At 38.3% G+C, this 14,347-nt stretch overlaps 2 protein-coding genes across 5 annotated transcripts in view; one reads left to right on the plus strand and one right to left on the minus strand.

Moving 5' to 3' along the window:
- The window catches only part of LOC122088245, a 20,158-nt gene extending 12,959 nt beyond the window's left edge, over positions 1–7,199 (plus strand). Inside the window, exons 6-15 of one of the 3 annotated variants that reach the window (XM_042657441.1) lie at positions 2,496–2,593; positions 2,691–2,775; positions 5,221–5,344; positions 5,603–5,704; positions 5,890–5,954; positions 6,104–6,185; positions 6,275–6,354; positions 6,430–6,557; positions 6,667–6,855; positions 6,999–7,199. In XM_042657441.1, coding sequence (XP_042513375.1) covers positions 2,496–2,593; positions 2,691–2,775; positions 5,221–5,344; positions 5,603–5,704; positions 5,890–5,954; positions 6,104–6,185; positions 6,275–6,354; positions 6,430–6,487 — 694 coding nt within the window. In that variant the 3' untranslated portion in view covers positions 6,488–6,557; positions 6,667–6,855; positions 6,999–7,199. Of the gene's footprint in view, positions 1–2,495; positions 2,594–2,690; positions 2,776–5,220; positions 5,345–5,602; positions 5,705–5,889; positions 6,019–6,103; positions 6,186–6,274; positions 6,355–6,429; positions 6,558–6,666; positions 6,945–6,998 lie in introns of those variants that run through there. The other 2 variants (XM_042657440.1, XM_042657442.1) reach the window with 2 other exon arrangements.
- A 691-nt stretch (positions 7,200–7,890) lies between these two features.
- Positions 7,891–13,961, minus strand: LOC122088244 (probable glycerol-3-phosphate dehydrogenase [NAD(+)] 1, cytosolic). Of its 2 annotated transcripts, none has more exons than XM_042657438.1 (6): positions 13,603–13,961; positions 12,048–13,162; positions 10,798–11,019; positions 9,408–9,655; positions 8,506–8,645; positions 7,891–8,298 (listed from the first exon to the last, which is right to left on the minus strand). In XM_042657438.1, the coding sequence occupies exons 2-6, from the start codon at positions 12,703–12,705 to the stop codon at positions 8,175–8,177; spliced, it is 1,392 nt and encodes a 463-aa protein (XP_042513372.1). In that variant the 5' UTR covers positions 12,706–13,162; positions 13,603–13,961; the 3' UTR covers positions 7,891–8,174. The 2 variants fall into 2 exon arrangements, with proteins under 2 accessions (XP_042513372.1, XP_042513373.1); XM_042657439.1 differs by lacking the exon at positions 13,603–13,961 and adding an exon at positions 13,434–13,580.
- Between the last annotated feature and the right edge of the window lie 386 nt (positions 13,962–14,347).

Consider the following 14,347-nt stretch of genomic DNA (forward strand, 5'->3'; position numbering starts at 1 on the left):
AAGAGAAAATGGGGAGTATGATGCAGATTGTAGACGAAGGAAATGGTCTGGTTCAAATTGAGCCAAAGTTTGACTCAAACCAGGGCATGCAATTGGGGTTTGTAAATTTTAATTACTTGTTTTTGTATGGGATTTTTAGATTGAGTTGGATTCATAGGAGAGTTTATTTTAGTTTCCCAGTTAAGTAGATTTCCTTATGTTAGTTGGAATCTTTCTTATTTAAACAATATAACCCACCAATGGAGACAATAGCAAATGAATTTCTTTGGTTGGTTGAAGCCTGCATGACTTAGGGCAGCCGGTTGGCTGTGGACTCTTGTTCTCTCCCCCCCCCCCCACCCCCTCCTTCCTTCCCTTCTTTCTTTTGCTTCCTTTCATTCTAATCCTCTCTTTCCCTCAAGGTTAGTTCTTCCTCAGCTTTTCTTTAATCCTTCTATATTCTTCTTATTTTCTCTTCTCTATTTCTGTTGCATCCTGTCCCTCTTACTTGGGAGTACCCTGTTATAGCAGTACTCACAGCCACCCACGATTTGGACCTATCTCCCGTCATGCATCTGTTTTCCCTAATATGTTGGAAGACGTTCATCACTCTAGGGCGGCCTATATTTAGAGTTTGAGGCTGAACACCCACGATTTGGACCTAATCTCCCGCATCGTGCATCTGTTTTCCCTAATATGTTGGCAGTTATTCATCACTCTTGGGCGACCTATATTTAGAGTTTTGAGGTTGAAACACTATCTGAGATGAGAATTCTACATCAGATTTCAAATCTGATTTCTGCTCTTCCTTAAGGTGAATTACAGACTAAATACTGCTCACCATTGTGATCTGTTGGAGTTCTCATTACTTGCATTCAAGAGAGCCTTTGCTAGTTTTGAGTCAATCGATGCTGGAATGAAGGACTTCATTATACACAGGCTGGTTCTTTTTTCCACCTCTTGTTGCATTTGGAGGTAGAAAGTAACCATCTCCCTTCCCACAATTTAACACCGTTTGAGTTAAATGACCCAATTGCCCCTCCCTTCTTGCTTTATTGTACTTTTGCCCTTATTTTGTTTTGGTTCCAAGTTAGTCCCTCATCGTTAATCAATAATTCCCCTTCTATCCTTCTTTTCTTTTGTCTTCCTAAATAACCATTGATTTTGATTATTACCTGTGGGCCCAGAGTGATCCAAAGCAGGGTTTCATGAACCGTGATTGCACCAAAGGGGGAGGTTCAGTAGGTTGATCCTCCTTGTTTTCTATACACAACTTTTTTCTTAAACCTAACAAAGAAGTTTTCATTTGATGACTTTGTCTGATGAGCTATTTGTTCACTTTTATGTCCCTTTTCTGGAATACTTGAATTTCTGTTGAAAAATTGAAAAGTGAAAAAAATGTCAGTTTGTAAAATTGTATTTGTTCCCTGAAAATTTCTTCACTTATTGTCTATAATCTCCGTCTATTTAGGTACACATCGAGCACCATCTGAACATTAACTCTCTTTTTTTTTTTTTTTTTTTTTGAGAAAGCATAATGTATTAATTTGTAGCAGCTGCAATGACAGACCAGAACAGAAAAGTTGGAAAAAGATAAAGGATGAGGTCAGTCAAAAACCGAGAGCTAGAAGAACTAGTTCCCATATAGGTATGTGGTATGGGTCTATACATCCAACTTGTCAACCTTCCATGACCACAGCAGCAGGTCTAACCATGTAAATGTATTCCCTCTGTTTTTTCGACAATGGACAATCTTTGTAGAGCAAGGGACTAATAAAAATAGATGAAAATGGAAAGAAACAAAAAAGGTGAGGCAAAAAAAGGTAAGAGATGGAGTGCAAATAAATCATGAACTTCATGAGACAAAGATTAAAAGGATTATATGGAAAGAATATCCACAATTTGATGAAGAAATCATGCTTTGCAGCACGTTTACGATCTTGTACTCATGGGGACTTTCCACTCATAGTTGTCATGACGTCTAGGTGACCCGAGGCATTGGAGAGGGTCTAAAAACAAAGTGATATCAACAAGGCGACCAAGGCGCCCAAGTTGATCAAGGTGACGCCTTGACAACTATGCTTTTCAGTTATTGACTACCTACCCACTTGCGATGGAAATCAGAATATCAAGAATTTTGGCTCTCTTCGAACCAAATACTGCAGCCTAACTCTACAGTGTGATGTGTGAGTGTATTGAATTAAGTGGTTTGTCCTATCACGTGAGTAGAGATAAAATGGTACATGCCTTGCCTGTTTGGCAAGTGTCCAAGTGAATTTGGTTTTGTTGACTTGTAGATTCCTTTCTAAAAATATTCATCACCTGGAAACTCATCCGATACATAGTGTTCAATTTGCTTTTTCTTACTGCAGTTGAATAACCAACTTCAACATAGTATGTTCTGTTCAACTTGCAATATCTTACTGAATCACTTCAACTCTGTATTTTCATTTTTTATGTTTTTAAATAATTTTAAAGCAAAGTAGTAAAATAATTTGTTCTTTCCACTTTTCCAGATTCTCCTATTACACAGCAGGTTCTGGTGGTGCTGGTCCAACAATATTAGCTACTAGTTTTCTGCTACTAGGAGAAGATGTCGTTGCTTATAATAAAGGTTAGTATTCTACATGTACATTGGTCATGGATGCTTTTGTTTAATGCGGGCTCACTTTTCATTGAATTCCTAGTTATGTTATCAACCTTTTAATCAGGGGAAAAAGTCAAATTAAAGCCTTACAGTGGAGTTGTCAATGTTGACTTCGGAAAAGGGATTGGAAAGAAAGATGTTTATTTATTGTAAGTTCTCTTTATTTCTTGTAACTTCTCAAAAGCTTTTTTTTTTTTTTTTTTTTTGTTAGCTACTATTTCATGTGAAAAAAAGGATGTGTTGTTTAATACATAGATCCATTTAGTAGGCTAGATTTGCAAACTAGCGCCCTTAAAATCATCCCCCCTATTTTCTTTCTTGCATAAAGCATTCGAAGTAATAAGTCGAGCAAACACTCCCCTTTGTGACTTGTTATTAAAGATGAAAACCACAGCCTGTGACACCCAAGAAAACGGCAAATATCAGGGGGTTTGGGAGATCGGTGAGGTTGTGCAAACATTAGTCCCACATCGCCTAGGGGGAGATTGTTGGGTTACTTGGTAACCTCTAGCCTCCTTAAGATGGCACAACACGTTTTAAAGCCTTGTGGCTCATGGGCCAAAGAGGACATTATTATGCAAGGTTAATGGGGGCCGGTGCGTTACACAACCTACGTGGATGCTCATTATCTTGAGTCAATTGCAATGTCAAATTTAATCACCTAAAATCTCTCAGTGCAAGGGGAGTCTGGTCTTTTTCAATTGTCAACTACAAAGAGACTCATTTCGGATTTTCAATCTACATTTGTTGATGTACTACATCACAATCTATTCAAGATAGTTATTAATACCAAAATTTGGTCAAAGTTGTGTATTCACGAAGTATTGCGTTTGTCAGTAGTATCTAATTAGGGTTTAAGGATGCCCCTAAGTAGGTTTTGTATATTGATAGTTTTGGAAATAACAAAATTTAGTAGTTATTCTCACTTGAAGCAAGGGAACTGTTAGATCTATTTGCTTTGTCGAAGTGTATTTCTCCAGCAATGGCTGTAGTCAGATTATAGCACTTCCTGTTTTGGAAGCTTACAAATACGTTAAATGTTCAAAGCTACTTAGAAAGGTCTGGCTAATTGTCGAAGTCCCTTCCATTCTTTGCTTGCTAAATGCTTCATTTAACTGCTTTTGGAACATCCACAAATTTTCCTTATTTTACCCTCAAACAAAAGTTGTTACTTGTTATTTTGTAAATCCTCTTTTGGATGGACTCACGTATATGATTGTTCTATACCATTGAAATGTCTTTATACCATTTTTTTAAACAAGTGAGGTAACATGAGGCTTTAGCATTATCCGTTGAGATTCATATCTCATGCATTTCTGTGTCATGATGTCTCACCTCAAAGACATTGTCCATAGCTCTTAGAATTCTGAATTACAAAAAGGGGAGAAGAGCATAATGCTAGGATAACTATCTTCCTTCTCTGTTCGAAAAATTTTCAATGAAGAAACTGAACATCATGAAAATGCGGCTAAGATTTCCACTCTGCATCGTCTAACTCATCCAAGTGAAAAAGTGAGAACTGATGTGAATAATTTTCCAACAGCTTTCGGGAATCTAAAATGAAAAAGAACCACTAATGCATTTTTAAATTAGGAAAATGTGCTTTACTAAAATCATGCTAAGAGCTATCGCTAGTAACTAGAACTGTTTGGGGAGTGTGATTTCTATTTTGGCATTTAATTCAAAGTTTAAGTGTATCAGTTTTCAGTTTCCAATTCATCCTTTCATAGGAAAGCACTTAAAGCGTCATAACAGATTCATTAAATTGAGCTGATGACATGTTAAGCTATGCAACTTGCATACTGCTGATAAATGCTCCAGAAGTGTTCTGGATCCTCAGAAATTTTAGGTTTTTGGTTTCATGCTTCTGCTCATGTTCCACTCAGTTAAATTAGGTAAAGATTTCTGAATTTACATTAAAATTACATAGACCATACCCGAGGGACCACCGCTGTAGTACTTCCTCAGCTAATAACACCAACAGAAATATCGCTGGGAAGCTTGCCTTCAGCGCTTCAATCAACCACATTTGAATGGAACGAAATCTAAGAAGACGGTCTTCCAACTCTAGATCTCTAGACATGATTTGGAAATCCATCTTTTTTTATGTTAGTTCCAAACTTGCTACCCTTCCCCTTCGCACGATAAAGGACTCTCCAAGGAACAGGCTCACTGTTGTCTCCTGGGGATTTCCTCTCTAAATTGTTTCCCCCGCCCCTGTAGGTGATTCGGCTGAGTAGCTCCCCCCCCCCCCCCAACCAGCCTTCTGGCCCCGTATCCTCTTTCTCTCTCTCTCCCTCTTCCCGCTGGGTCTCCCGTCTCCTAATTTCTGTTAATATATTTATTTTCATCCCCCCCCTCCCCCAAAAAAAAAAAAAAAAAACACCAACAGAAATATCAAATGTATGACTAGTTTATAATGTATATAAGGATAGAAGAAATGAGGAAAAAGGTTCTTACTTGTTTCATGGTTCCTCCCTTGGTATGTTACAGGATTTCAGATCACTTTGTTGTGATGTTAAGACTATTCTTACAATTGAAATAATTTCACAGGAATGTGAACTGATTCTTGCTTGAACAATTTCTTTTTTCAGAAACTTACCTGAAGTAAGAAGTGCTCATGAGGTCTTGGGTATACCAACCATCAGTGCTCGATTTGGTACTGCTCCCTTCTTTTGGAATTGGGGAATGGAAGCTATGACAAGTCTTTATCCGGCAGTATGCTCTAATATCTCTTAGTTTGTTACAATTCCAATTTTGATATTGTGTCATAAAGCTGTGGATAAATTTTTTTTACCTACTTACATGTCTGATTGGAAGTCGGAATAGCATGTAGCCTATGCATCTTAGTATGCCGACCAGTGAGTTAATATACTGGAAAAGAAAATATCTTATTAATTAATACTCAAAAGAATTTAGTTACTTGTCATTTCATTCTATCTACAATCAAGGTTTAAGATCTGGTAAATCTTGCAGGAATTTCTGAGAAACAGAAGCAAAGTTCAACAACTGGTTCAACAACTTGACCCTTTGGTCCGAGCTATTGATGCGATTGCTGGAGAGCGTGTTGCAATGAGGGTAAGCCAATAGCGAGTACAAAGAAACCATTGGAAATTATCGCTTCCACTTCCAATGTGTTGGTTTTTCATTTGAAACTTACATGTTTTCACGAGAGGAAGAGCGAAACAGGTCTACTCATGTTAAAAATAAAATCTCAGACCATACAGATCATTCTATTTTCTTATTTTCCTCACTGTGCACAGGTTGATTTGGAGTGCTCAAATGGGCGCAGCACTGTTGGTATATTCAGTCACAGACGACTGTCTGTGTAAGTTTTACCTTTCAGAGCTTTAAGCAGAGGATATTGGAATTTACCCAATCTTAATTACAAGGCATGTTATTGAAATATTAAAATGTTCATAAGATTCCTTGTTTCCACAGATTTTTAAGGTAGATTTTTTCATGAGTGATTTTCAGATCAGTGGGAACTGCAACGGCTGCATTTGTATTGGCTGTTCTTGAAGGAAACACAAAACCTGGTGTTTGGTTTCCAGAAGAAGTATGTATAACAGATCATTAGGTGAATTATTTGGAGATGCAACTTGTCAAATCAAGCTGTTCTGAACCCTTTTTACATTCTCCATATAGCCTGAAGGTATTGCAATTGAGGCCAGAGAAGTGCTTCTCAACCGGGCTGCACAAGGAACAATTAATTTTATAATGCACAAGTATGGAGTCTGATCCTTGATTCACATCTTCTCATCCCAGTTTTTATTTTTATCTGACTGGGTTTCCCTCGGCAGACCTCCTTGGATGATAGAGACTGACCCAAAAGAGGTTGGATTGGGGATATACGTGTGAAGATACCTAAATAGTAGGGCAATCATGTAGAATCTTCTCCTTCTGCTTCCCTCGTGTGATACTGTTACAGGTAGAAGATTCTTTTGTTCTTGTGGATATCTCTGTTCCTCGTTATTGAGATTAAGTAGGATATCTAAGTTCCATGTTGATTTATTTGGTTTTGATGCTTAAACTTACAGGTTTTGGAGGCTGCAATATTGTTCAAATGGATTATCAACATCCTTTCCTGGTTGGATGATAACTGAATTGTTCATTCTTTTGAGGAAATGAGCCAAATCATCAATTTGATGGTCAAATATATCTTCAGGAAATGGATGGTTTCACAAGTTCATTATTTTGTAAAACAGCCTCTAGAACAAAGATTGTGGGTATGTTCATGCTACTATTTAAATGCCTTGAAACATCCTTAATACATGCGTGATAACCCTTTCAGGTTGTCATAAATGTTCAAACCTAACTGACTCTGGAAATGAGCCATTCTTTCATAACTGACCAAGTTTGACTAACGCAGGTGATTCCCATTTAAGAGCAACTCGGTTTAGTTCAGAGGTGGAGAAAAAAGAAGAAAAAAAAAAGACATCATTTCGAATGAACTGTAAATATTTTGATCAATATAAGGTGATAACAATCAAAGAAAACACATATGGCAGTTGTGGAAGAATCTGATGTACTTGTGACAAATTAAACTCAAAAACACCTCTCTCTCTCTCTCTCTCTCTCTCTCTCTCTCTCTCTCTCTCTCTCCTTTGAGAATTGTCAACTTATCATGTATGTCTTTTCTGCAAATGCACTGCCTTCACCTTGTTAGCTTATTCTCAGAAAAACTGTTGGGCAGAAGGTTCTATGAGCAAGGGGAACAACAATGAGGGGGCGACGGAACAGTTTCATAAATAGTGGACAGGAGAGAGAGAGGGTGCTAGTGTGTACCTTTCTCCTTCAATCCTTTCCCTTTTAATTAAGGGAATGACTGTGTTCTACTGGCTTGAACTATCCCTATCTGATGCCAACCCAATGCAATAATATTCTGGGGAAATTGTTCTGGCCAGTTTAAGACACTGGCTTTTTCCTACACTGCTTGTTTGGGAAATGACCAAACCATGCAATCCACTTAGACCAAGTTTTCTTATGGCACCGTCTTCCATTCCTTACCGTTCATCGCGTGAAAGCCACAGTCAAGACAGCACACATCATGGCCAACACCGGCTAGGCCTAGATCAAAGCGACCATTACAAACTTCAAGGTTTTCTGGTTGTGTTCTTCATTAAAATCCCCTCCCGCCTCGTCTCTCCCCAAAACAAATGTTTTGTAAGAGGCAAAGTTCACTTGTCAAGGATTAGGTATTTGGTGAGCCCCTTCCACTTCCAAAGTAAGAAGAAAAGAACCAGCTGTTAATCAAACTATCATGCAGAACTAAACCACAATTTTATTCATGATTGGAAACCATATAGCACATTACATATTGATGAAGCCACTTAAAACAGGACCTTCTATAGATGATACTATAAAGACCATAACCACAGAAGGAAAAAAAAAAAATGAATGAATTGAGATACTTGATCTGTTACAAAACACTTTTCTGATTCATCATGTAGATCTTCAAGCACAAACTCCATTGATCCATTGATTCTTATTTGCTATGGTCGTTGATTACATATCAATTCTGCCAGTAAAGTTGAGTGTCAACTAATCAAGGTTGCCCAAGGAGTGAAGGTCTGTAGAAAGCATGGCTCTGTGCTATCTCAATACGGTCACGAGGATCATTCATGGTTTCATCTCTCAATGCTTGAAGGATGGCCTGTGATGGCAGCTCCCTGTAAATTAAAATAGACCAAACACTTGGTCAGATACATTGTGGCGGTGTACCCAGCCAACTTTCTGCTGACAAACTCAGAGAGAGAGAGAGAGAGAGTGAGAATCAACCAGAGGCAATCATGTCCCCCCAAATTTTCCATCATAGCTATATCTAATGAATGCAGGTTTATTAATCAGATTCTTCCCCATGAATGAATTCATTTTACCTCTTGATTAGTATTTTGTAAAGTGTCTTCAAGATGGGACACAGTTCAACAGGGGCAACAGGCTTGTTCTCTTCAGGATGGAAGATACTTAAGCTGGATTGGCTTAGCAGCTCATAAAATGCTCCCACAGCGGATACTCCCTGAGAAAAAGGAAGACAGAATAAGCATTCTAGCTGCATAAATATTAGTTGGAAAAAGAAAAAGAATGCAGGTTCCCATGTACACAATGGAGAGATTAAGGACACAGTACACAGTATAATGTTGCCTGAGCCCAATGACATCCAGAACTTTAAGAGCTAACACAAGTTCACACAATTTCCTAACAGTAGGTTACTCATGTTGCTTAAAATCCAACGAGACTCATCCAGGTAAATCACAACGAAGTGGCTTGGTTATGTAAAAGATTCGATCACTTTAATTTCCAATGCTAATGTACCTGGTAGGATTAGGTCAATATTTCTCAACAAATACTTCATTTCCATTTTTTGCATCTTGTTAGCAGTTACCATGTGTATATACCAAATGAAAGTTTTGTAGTAAATTAATTGATATACTCCAATTTACAAAAGATACCTGATGGATGATTACGGACCATTTATGGATTAGTAATCATGATTTCAGATTATGAACATAAACAGAAAGAACTCGTTTGGTAAAAGAGTAATCGACCATCCAGTGTCTATACTGGATACCATACATATGATAAACATCAATTCGAAGCATCCATCCATAGTATGCCAATAAAACAGCACCCCATAAAAATAGCCTCTTTTTTTCATAGCAATGTTTTACGGACTAGAATGTTCATCCTTTTATATATGTCATAACTACTAATATTTGACACATAACATGTAAATCGAAGCACTCATTACTCAAGAGAATATTAGCATCAGAATCCATACCTGAATCATTCCCTTGCCCTTGATGCTATCACCCATGTCTAGGCTTAATTCCCCCTTGGCTAACATTTGGCCATACCATGCATTACGACCTTTCAAAAGGGTTACATAAGTGTCAGCTAGCAAAGGCCCTGCAAGCTTCTCAGGTTCTTCCGTTAACAGATGAGTAATAAATATCATCTCTGATGTACAGTGAGCAAAATATACTGATTTGCTTGTAGCGCTCTCCTTGGTCAGGGCTGCAACCATTCCTGTTTGACGAATTAAAAAAGAAATGATTCTATTAGGTCAAGTCTGAAATAATAGTTCTTCCTACAAATTGGTTTACTGGACAAAGTAATAATCCAAAAAATGTACAATTAATAGAACTTCAAATTTGCAATATTTATCCTATAAGACTAGGATTTCTTCATGAATCAGGATGATTGGTTTCAGAAAATACCCAGGCCAAAACAAGATCAACTGGACCAAGTCAGGGTTGGATCAGTTCAGTCTGGGTTGGGTATGGTACAGAGGGTTCTAAATTCAACATGACTTGTGATTTTCCAAACCCCACCCTGAGGGAAGAGGTAGACCAACCAAATAAGTATCTGCAACTTCTGGTAGCACATTCCAACAATAAAGCCCTCTGTGTGCATGGTATGGATGGGTACTGAGTAATGGACCTTCTCCCTCCCTACAAACATCAACATCTATGCCATTTTTGAAGAAAGAAACCACAAAAAGTTCAAAGGCATCATGTAAGAGATAAATAAATAATTTCCACAAGTGGCCAGAGAGCTGTTGCCTGTGGTACTGAGATTGTTCGGGAGACATGGTCCAAGTCCAGTGAAGAAATGAAAATTTCAAAGATTCTGCTCGTGAGTGTAATGGTATAGCGCCTGCCTGACTGTGCCGTTTCGTAAGTAACTTAGTGTTCTCCCTTTAATTGGAAATGAAAGAAAAAAGAATTCGTTCGGATCCATCATCATCAGCATCAGAAGACATATTTCCCATACAGGAAATATAATGATATTCAAATTGATTACCCTACGTTCAACATAGACAGGAACAAATTCCAATAACTAGAAAATGTTATATCCACAAATGTCAACAACAACAAAGAATGGATCTCATGGCCAACCCTGAGAGAAATTAAGAGTGCAAGAGTTTATCTACATAAGATAAATATACGGTACTTCATACCATCTACTTAAGGTTGGGTAAATGAATCCTGTCCCAAAGAAACAAAAATCCGCACACCCAAAAAAAAAGAGAGAGAGACGGGGGCAAAACTTGACTTCTCCACGAGCTTTCGTTCATTTTTACACCCCACCCAAAAAAAAAAAAAACCCCGTTTTTGGTTCATTATTAGATAAGTCCTGTCATGGATAATTACAGACTGAAACCTTACCAGCTCCAATGGCATAGACATTCTTCAAGCCACCCATAACTTCATGAGTGACAAGGTCGCTGTTATCCCACACAATGAAATGAGGTTGTCTCAAAAACCTAGCCAGAGGTTTCCTCCACTTTCCAGCTCCACATATGCGAGCATTAGCATACTCCTTGTTGTAGATCTCTGAGGCAATATTTGGTCCTCCAAGGTAAAGAATGTTCTCCATGGGCACTCCAGCTGCAAGGTACATATTTCTACTCAGGTTAAAAGGAAAAGGGAAGGTAAAGGAGAAACAAAAGGGATAAGCCTTACAAAATCAACTAGCAAAGGAAAGAAGATAAGGAAATAAATTTCCCTGCCTAGATGAGCGTAGATACCAAGGGAAGGACAAAAGGTGTGGAATTAATTACAGGAAAATCATTTATTCTTGGGGTGGGACTGTGAAGAAGACAGGAAATTCCTCTTTCTGTTGATCAGATAGGCAGTTTTCATTACATGAAGATGCTAAAATATTATAATATCTGTTTCTGTTAGCAGCACAATAAGCTGCTCAAGGGAAATTACTCAACAGAACTCTTGAATACCGTCATTACTTCAATGAATCTTTGCCTATTGTCCCACATGGGGTACACGGTACACCATGGCCTAGGGCCACCTAATCATTTCTGTGATTGAAATTAGAAAAGCATTGGTTCTCTTTTTAAATCTACTTTGCATGCAGCAAGTAGGAAACCTTATGGTAGATGGAAAATGTCTCTAATATTATCAAATCCACTCATCTAACAGAGGACTGACATTCATTTACTTACCACCCAACGCTGTGTTCTTGATCCTAACCACCAAACCTTTGATTTCCCCTCCCATGCATACCACCATCAGGATCCAGAAATGCTAAATTTGACATGATCTCCAAAGGGATGGCATGGAGTCATTTTATCATTTCTGGTACTAAGCTGCTTCTTTTTTTCTTTGTTTTCTTGCTAGTCAACTTCTAGCTTAAGATGGACACAAATATGTCAGTCTTCAGGATTATGCATTCAGACATTCCAGATTACTGCTAGACTAAAACAACGGGTATTCACAAAATTCAGACAACATGATGGCAGAAAGAAACAAAGAGCCAATTAACTGGTGTTCACCAAACAAATTCACTAGAGGACCTTAAAATGGAAGCACATTAAAAATGGGTAACCAGATCATTCATGGGAACCAAAGATCTGGGAAGCAAAGAATAACGATGAAATTTAGAAAAGAAGGGGACTTACTTGCCCGATTAATCATCTGTGTGGGAGTTACTATGTGCGGGACAGACTCCAATGCAGCCTCTATACCCTTGGACAGAGAAATGATGATGGGGACAGTGATTCTCTCCTTCCAATACCTATTTATCTCTTCAAAAACCTCGCGGGTTTCTGTCGATGGCAACCCATTTATCACAATATCAGCATCCCAAACAGCCTCCTGTAAGTTGGTTACAACTTTCAAAGGACAAATTGGTGTGTCAATCATGTTCAAGCAGAACCCATCTTTCAAAATTTCATCTGCATATAGTGTTCTGTCACCCAATCTTGCTTCAACATATTTTAAGTACGCACAACGCCTGATCAGACGCCTCAAGACATCCTCCCTTGAATTGATCACTTCAAAGAGGTGTTCTGCAGTGGCTCTATCAACTGACCTGCCAGGCCTTCTCCATATCCTGATCTGAACCTTCTCTCGAAGATGACCATAGCTGTCTTGAAGCATCGCCGCAAAAACACTACCCCAAGCACCAGCTCCAACGCCGACAATCTTGAGCAGGTCACCTTCCGCTTTTCCCAAGAGGCGGCGGAACTCATCAAGCCTTTCTTCCACGCCATTTGAGTTATGAACAGACCCATTTGAATACAAGTTACAGGCTACCGAATCAACACTTCCAACCATTTTCTACCGTAGAACCAAACCCAAAATAACTTGAGCAACTATGGATTCTAACCCTCACAAGCATCAAAAGTATCGTTTTCGTTGAGGGTTCCTTCAAAGCTGCAAAAACAAAGAGTTATCTCCGCGATCAAACTTTCCGCCCTACTGATGCCAGTTGAGCAATCAGCGTCGAATTCGTTGAGTTTTTGCAGACTTCTATAACGACTAGGTCTGATATTTATATGGGTTTAGCTCCCCCCAAAGCAGTCCTCAAGCCTTCACCGTTAACAGCGAAGCTGCCCTTCGAGAATCGTCACAAACAGCAAAAAATCGTATTTTTATAGGTTTTATTGGTGGGTATTCCACCAAAACCAGAGCTAATCCTTTCACAAATCGCCGATTCTCTTCTACTTCAGAACATAAGAATATAAGATTTCAAAGCTTCCACCAGAATGGGATTCTATAATTCGTTCAAATCCTAGCAGAAAAAAAGAAAACACTCAATCATTGCTTGGAAGATAGTGTTTTCAAACTTTGTTCATCTACCCAACCAAACTAAATAAAACGATTAAAGGAAAAGAAATGAGGAAATCAAATAAAAAAATAAGACATCAAATTCCGTGACGGACACTTCAAAGCGCTGAAATCAATTTCGGTGGATTTATCAGTATTCGATTTCGATTCTTATCAGCCAAAACCAAACCGACAGAATAGAAGTTTCAAGATTGCAAGTATGAGACAAAACCCACCGAAAGTTTCAAGATTTTAAATCTTAGTAGAGAGGGCATTATAGTCACCAGACCAGATGGGCAATTGGGTTCTTCAAGCTTTATCAAACAAAAAAAAAAATGACAATAAAGAGGAAAACCAAGCTTGGTATTGCTGGTTTGGCGATCTAGGTCTCTGAGAAAAACTGACCTGTTCTAAAGGACAGAAAGCACCAACTAAGAAGAAGACCGCCGCGATTAAGTGCATGCAAATTAAGTAAATGTAGGGCGACTTTCAATTTGTTAGCATTTTGGTATTTAAAATCAATCGTAGTTCACATTTTTAAGGTCGATTGATTATAAAAAGAGTTGCTGATAAAGTAATTGAGAAGATGGAGAAGGAAAACAGTAAAGAGCGTTGGGGAGTTGCTTGGGTTTGGTGTCTGCAATTAAAGTTGCAGATATTGCCACCTCTCAACGGCCATAATAAATAATGGCAGTCGGCTCACACAAAACAACACAAACTCTTCTCATGTAAATGCTCATTGAACTTATGATAAGCTTCTCTACACTTTCTATAATCTATTAATGAATGAATTCCACAGCACCATACAGACCTGAACCCATTTCTTGGCATATATTACTTGGTCGACTGACTTTTGTTCCGTAGGGTCAATGAGAATTGGTTCACAAGGTCGGACCATTATTTTGCCTCTCCATCTCTAGACACAAGGCCACGCGATTGATTCCAATTCAAATCAATAAGAATTAGGATTAGTCTCAATTGATTTTACTTCAAATCAGCCGATCTACTATAATTCCTAAATCTATTGATAGAAAATAAATACGAAACAATTTATGAAGATCGATAAGCATGCACGACAAACACTACAAAAAAAACACGTTTTAGGCATACCTGAATCCATGGCTGAAGAATAAGAACTCCTCAAAGTCTT

The sequence above is a fragment of the Macadamia integrifolia genome, chromosome 9 (genome assembly GCF_013358625.1).
Source record: "Macadamia integrifolia cultivar HAES 741 chromosome 9, SCU_Mint_v3, whole genome shotgun sequence".
NCBI lineage: Eukaryota > Viridiplantae > Streptophyta > Magnoliopsida > Proteales > Proteaceae > Macadamia > Macadamia integrifolia.